This window comes from Salmo salar, chromosome ssa22 (genome assembly GCF_905237065.1).
Source record: "Salmo salar chromosome ssa22, Ssal_v3.1, whole genome shotgun sequence".
Taxonomy (NCBI): domain Eukaryota; kingdom Metazoa; phylum Chordata; class Actinopteri; order Salmoniformes; family Salmonidae; genus Salmo; species Salmo salar.
This window is the reverse complement of record NC_059463.1, coordinates 4231575-4238194: the sequence shown is the minus strand read 5'-3', so window position 1 is coordinate 4238194 and position 6620 is coordinate 4231575. Positions and strand designations below refer to the sequence as shown.

General features: G+C 40.9%; 1 protein-coding gene across 1 annotated transcript; it reads left to right on the top strand.

The window, feature by feature from the left end:
- The first annotated feature begins 297 nt into the window (after nt 1-297).
- On the top strand, nt 298-3431 carry LOC123723655 (cytochrome c oxidase subunit 6C-1). Its single transcript, XM_045705723.1, has 4 exons — nt 298-536; nt 2558-2672; nt 2810-2941; nt 3342-3431. Exons 2-3 carry the CDS (start codon nt 2568-2570, stop codon nt 2933-2935), a joined length of 231 nt encoding a protein of 76 aa, XP_045561679.1. The 5' UTR covers nt 298-536; nt 2558-2567; the 3' UTR covers nt 2936-2941; nt 3342-3431.
- Nucleotides 3432-6620: the final 3189 nt, after the last annotated feature.

Below are 6620 nucleotides of genomic sequence, written 5' to 3'. Positions count from 1 at the left end.
ATTTGTGTGAGTTAGGTTCCAAAAAAAAATAAAATCTGTGGTAAAATCTAATTCATTTATAGCATAGATTCTCTACGGTCCTTCTCCAATAGCCTAATGGGACGAATTTTAGCATGCAAATGACCTAGCTAATTAGAGGTGAAATTATCATATTTATTAGTTTTTAGTTCTTCCATCACCTGCCGAATAAAAACCTCATATTGCCCTACTTCTGAAAAAGTTAATCGGGACAGATATGCTTTAGTGGACTCGCCCGAGTACCATTAGCCGGAACCCAGAGTAATATGATTCTGCCGGAGTCGACGCTGAGTCCCAAACTGAATAGGCCCGAACCCACCGTGTTGACTGGGGTCAGATTGTCACACAGCTTTTACTTTGAAGACAGCTAGCACACGTATCCTGTTCAAGCCCCTCCTCTCTACGCCAAATCTTGTGGACTCTGTTTGTCCCTTCGCGAGACCAGTAGTATTCCTTCCGAAAGATCAACGCCTCAGAGCCGCGCTAACATATTTTGGTGAAGGTCGTGAGTTCTTCTTGTAAGTATTTAGTAAATGTGAACGCTAAATCGAATACTTTCCATCTATCCTGTACAGAAAATATATACTTCAAGGTGTTGAAATGTTATGATTCTGTCCATTGCATAGTAATATTATAATTGTCGACATTGCCCTCTAGTTTGTTGCAACGTTTGCTAGCTAGCTACTTTAGCCTCGGACTGTCGGTGTGTTCTATTTTCAATGCACTTTTCAGTGGTTTGTGTTGTGGATAGTTTTACCGTCAGAATAAATAAATATAGCTAACAACCAAATTGCAGCAAACGTTTTTTTTTATATATTTTTTTTTTATACAGAATATTTAAAATATTAGCATACTGTTTTCAAAACAAATTGCCATTGTGTTGATGCAAATAATCAGGTAGGCATAGGCTACTTTGTACTTATATTAATTTCCTTTCATCTATCCGAACACGATTAGGCTATCATTAGTATCGCTAACTGCTACACAAAGTGTTAGACATATAAGCCCTTCGCGCATTGCACACAGCAGGGCTCTACATTCAGGTACATTTGACAGTGGCCCAAACCTACTGGCCGAATGAGAGAGGGAAAAAAACTGGGTCACGTCAAGATCTGACAGGAAAGCGAATGTTACGTTCGTAATTTCAGGAGCATGCGATTTTCTTTCATGTGCGGGGTGAGCAAGTAGCCTATACAGTGTTTATACAGACATTGGCAAGTCAAATTCAATGGTTTTTCAAGCACTTAATTGTAATAATTTAAGCACTTAACTTTTATATTTAATTATTGTAATCGTCTATAGGGGGAAAAAATCTCCCAAATATATGCAAAAAAGTATGCATTACCACTAAGAATAATGCTTTAAAAAACGTTTTTTTATAGGGCTACTGAATTACATTATGCATTGACATTCACATTATTTTTGCTTTCTCAAATATGTCCACATTGCTTGACTAAATAGACAGCATGCTCCTGACACAAACACACTAATGAAGTCTGTCCGTGTCTAGTCAGTCTCGCCGTTTGATAAATTGTAGAGTTGTTGAGGGGTTACTGTATCATGTTTTAAAACGAGAAAGTGGCCAAAAACCAGGTTCGGTCCCGTGTGGCTCAGTTGGTAGAGCATGGTGTTTGCAACGCCAGGGTTGTGGGTTCGATTCCCACGGGGGACCAGTATGGAGAAGAAGAAAAAAACCGTATGAAATCTATGCCTTCACTACTGTAAGTCGCTCTGGATAAGAGTGTCTGCTAAATGACTAAAATGTAAAATGTAATGGAACGCTTTGTTTAGAAAACATTTTATGTTTTGCGTAGAACTTCTAAATCGGCTACCATAACTTCAATGACTTTTCAAGGACCAAAGAGCCTAGGGGAAATGTCGGATTTTCAAGTTAGGCTGTGATGACTGAACTACGCCCGCATATATTCAACCAATAGTTTTAACTTTTTAAATACCTGGTTTGTATACCCAGCCTTGCCTTAGCATTTACTGGTAGAGCTATCATAACTTGGAACATCTTTCCAACCTCTAATGCTGTCGGTCTTTGCTCCACACAACAACCAGCTGTTTGAGGGTGGGGGCCACAAAAAATCTGAACTTGTGAGGGGCCGCTGTTTCTCATTGGTCCGCACCCAGCTATCTTAGCAGCCAGCTATCTTAACTTGGCTGTCTAAAACAGGAGTCAAAATGGTTGCAAATGCAGTATCAAACCGTGGGGGGGGCCTTTCCACTTTTCTCTATTGCTCCTCAAGCAAGGGGGAGGCCAATGACATCACAGATTCCCGTTAGACAAACTCCTTGAAGTTGGACATTTTTTTGAAAACACTATTGTGCTCAACTTGTTTTTTTTTTGTGTGTGTACTTTACTGTATTTATACTTGGGATATGGCTATTCAACAGTAAAAGTTCATACATTGCTGGAGGACATCTAACTACAACCATATCAAGAATTTTCTTGACATAAGGACATTTCTGAAAGCAGTATTGTTCTACTTCAACCTAACTAAATAATGTTACATTTTTCTTCTGAACTTTCCAGGTACTCCACAATGTCTCTGGCTAAGCCTGCAATGCGAGGACTCCTCGGGAAGCGTCTGAGGTTCCACCTGCCCATCGCCTTCGCCCTGTCATTGGTGGCTGCAGCAGCTTTCAAGGTCAGCTGATGGATGCTAATAAGAGAAGTGTAGAGAAGCGTAAAACGAAAGGGTTAAAGTCCATCATGAAATTGATGTTATCACATTGAATGGATGTCTTCAGAAACAGGCATGATGTAAATACTTTGTCTTCTCAGTACGGTGTAACAGAGCCAAGGAAACAGGCCTATGCCGATTTCTACAAACAATATGATGCCACAAAGGAGTTCAACAACATGAGGGAAGCTGGCATTTTTGAAAGTGTCAGGCCAACTGGCAAATAAACCCCTGTGAGTATTTTGCAACCAATTAGGCATAAATTAATCTATCTGTTAGGCCAGTGTTTTTCACTTCTTCTCCCTGAGGTGTTGGGTGTGTGTTGGCTTTTGTCCCAGCCAGCAGCACACCTGGGTTGTGTTCTGTAGGCACAAGTCAGTAGAAAATGTTTCAATGTGTAACAAGTGTGCAAGTATTTCAAAATGTTGTTGCCTATTATTCAAAAAGCTGTGTTCAATCTAAACAAGGTCTTCAGATGATTAGTTGAGTCAGGTTTGTTGGTGCTGGGTTTGGAGAACAAAGGCATGCTGCGGTCCTCTTGGTGGATGTCTTTGTAATCAATTATTGTCAAATTTTCATTGTTATAACTGCAGTACTGTGCAACATCTTATGCTATGTCCCTTTGTATTACAGGTTGCATCCCATTGTGCGTTCCTGCTCTGTGATTTACTGATCGAACATTGCTGTTATGTTCTCATAAATAAACTATTCTCTCTATGGGTGCCTCTGCCTCATCGTTTTGATTTATCACAAAAATTGTGATAGAGAAACAGTTTTGCTCAAGAAAGCAACATAGCTATCATTCTCATAGATTACCAGTTGGAGTCAAATAAAATGTTATTTGTCACATGTGCTGAATACAACAGGTGTAGGTAGACCTTACAGTGAAATACTAGTCCTTAACCAACAATGCAACTAAGAAAAATGTCCCTCCAAAAATAAGATATGAACAAATAATTAAAGAGCAGCAGTAAAATAACAATAGTGAGGCTATATACAGGGGATACCGGTACAGAGTCGATGTGCGGGGGGCACCGGTTAATTGAGGTAATATGTACATGTAAAGTCCGTGCCGCCATAGCTACAGAATTGTTAATGGGATGTGATGCTCCGTAACCGTTGCAGCTTGGCTAATGGAAAGCCTTGCAAGCATTTTTTTCAAATAACCTGTTCTTGACATTGCTTTCTTTGTTCTGGATTTGGTAAAAAGTATATTTTATAAATGTCTGTGTCCAGTTGCAGATGGTCCTCCAGAGAATATTCAGAAAGATAAACCCACATTTTGCACCAAGTGATGAGTTCCTTCACCATTTTAGCTGCCAGACATCTTGCATTACCCGACATCTTTGCAGGACCTAGTCGTTTCTATGCAACACTGCGAAGTGTAGAAGTGGATGACAACGCATCACACAGTCGACCAAAACAAAGATCTGCTCACGTGAGGCATTTCAATACAAAACGTGGATTTAATATCTTCATGAATATTCTCTGGTTTTTGGAGAACCACCTGCAATTGGACACGTTTTATAAGATTCACTTTTGACTGAATCGAGAATGAAGAAAGTATTAAGAACTTGTTAGTAAAAAATATTCCTTGTGAACTTTTCCATTAGCGAAAGGGTAACTGGTATGGAGCATTACATATCCCGTTAACAATTCTGTTGCTTGCTCTGGGGGGGAGGTTCAACGCTAGTTTATGCGTAAATTAAATTGCTACTATATCAGCTTATTGGTGGAACTGGGTGGAAGTATGGTACGGTAAAGATGGTGGAATCTTTCAGACGAGTGAAATGAATGTAAATGGACGCTAGGCAATTAAGGTAACAGTTAAAACCTCTCTAGGGTATGTGGGACGAAATCGGCCCACCTACTCAACAGCCAGTGGAATCCCGTGGCGCGTTATTCAAATACCTTAGAAATGCTATTACTTCAATTTCTCAAACATGACTATTTTACACCATTTTAAAGACAAGACTCTCGTTAATCTAACCACACTTTCCGATTTCAAAAAGGCTTTACAACGAAAGCAAAACATTAGATTATGTCAGCAGAGTACCCAGACAGAAATAATCAGACACCCATTTTTCAAGCTAGCATATAATGTCACATAAACCCAAACCACAGCTAAATGCAGCACTAACCTTTGATGATCTTCATCAGATGACACTCCTAGGACATTATGTTATACAATACATGCATGTTTTGTTCAATCAAGTTCATATTTATATCAAAAAACAGCTTTTTACATTAGCATGTGAATTTCAGAACTAGCATACCCCCCGCAAACTTCCGGTGAATTTACTAAATTACTCACGATAAACGTTCACAAAAAACATAATTATTTTAAGAATTATAGATACAGAACTCCTCTATGCACTCGCTATGTCCGATTTTAAAATAGCTTTTCGGCAAAAGCACATTTTGCAATATTCTGAGTAGATAGCCCAGCCATCACGGGCTAGCTATTTAGACACCCACCAAGTTTGGCCCTCACCAAACTCCGATTTACTATTAGAAAAATTTGATTACCTTTGCTGTTCTTTGTCATAATGCACTCCCAGGACTTCTACTTCAATAACAAATGTTGGTTTGGTTCAAAATAATCCATATTTATGTTCAAATATCCTCTGTTTTGTTCGTGCGTTCAAGACACTATCCGAAGGGTGACGCGCCCGACGCGTTTCGTGACAAAAAAATTCTAAATATTCCATTACCGTACTTCGAAGCATATCAACCGCTGTTTAAAATACATTTTTATGCGATTTTTCTCATAAAAAAGCGATAATATTCCGACCGGGAAACCCTGTTTTCGTTCAAAGACAAAAAAAGAAAAACATGGTGTCGCCTCGTGCACGCGCCTCAGTCTCATTGTTCTCAGATCGACCACTATCCAAATGCGCTACTGTTTTTCAGCCAGGGGCTCCAAAGGCATCATTCAGCGTTTTGCCGCCTTCTGAGAGCCTATGGGTGCCGTAGGAAGTGTCACGTTACAGCAGAGATCCTCAGTTTTCAATAAAGAGAGTGTAGAAGCCCAAGAAATGGTCAGAGAGGGCACTTCCTGTAAGGAATCTTCTCAGGTTTTTGCCTGCCATATGAGTTCTGTTATACTCACAGACACCATTCAAACAGTTTTAGAAACTTTAGGGTGTTTTCTATCCAAAGTCAATAATTATATGCATATTCTAGTTTCTGGGCAGTAGTAATAACCAGATTAAATCGGGTACGGTTTTTATCCGGCCGTGCAAATACTGCCCCCTATCCCCAACAGGTTTTAAGACACTAAACAGGCTTTTCTGCTGAAAAGGACAGCAATGTCCGTACTGTGAGACGCCTAAGACAGCGCAACAGGGAGACAGGACAAACAGCTGATCGTCCTCGCAGTGGCAGACCACGTGTAACAACACCTGCACAGGATCGGTACATCCAAACATCACACCTGTGGGACAGGTACAGGATGGCAACAACAACTGCCCGAGTTACACCAGGAATGCACAATCCCTCCATCAGTGCTCAGACTGTACTCAATCGGCTGAGAGAGGCTGGACTGAGGGCTTGTAGGCCTGTTGCAAGGCAGGTCCTCACCGGCAACAACGTCGCCTATGGGCACAAACCCACCGTCGCTAGACAGGACTGGCAAAAAGTGCTCTTCACTGAAGAGTCGCGGTTTTGTCTCACCAGGGGTGATGATCGGATTCGCGTTTATCGTTTAAGGAATGAGCATTACACCGAGGCCTGTACTCTGGAGCGGGATCGATTTGGAGGTGGAGGGTCCGTTATGGTCTGGGGCGGTGTGTCACAGCATCATCGAACTGAGCTTGTTGTCATTGCAGGCAATCTCAACTCTGTGCGTTACAGGGAAGACATCCTCCTCCCTCATGTGGTACCCTTCCTGCAGGCTCATCCTGACATGAC

Coding starts and splice junctions, on each gene's coding strand:
- LOC123723655 (XM_045705723.1), top strand. CDS start 2,568: ATGTCTCTGGCTAAGCCTGCAATGCGAGGACTCCTCGGGAAGCGTCTG. Junction 2,673..2,809: donor TGGCTGCAGCAGCTTTCAAG/GTCAGCTGATGG, acceptor TTGTCTTCTCAG/TACGGTGTAACAGAGCCAAG.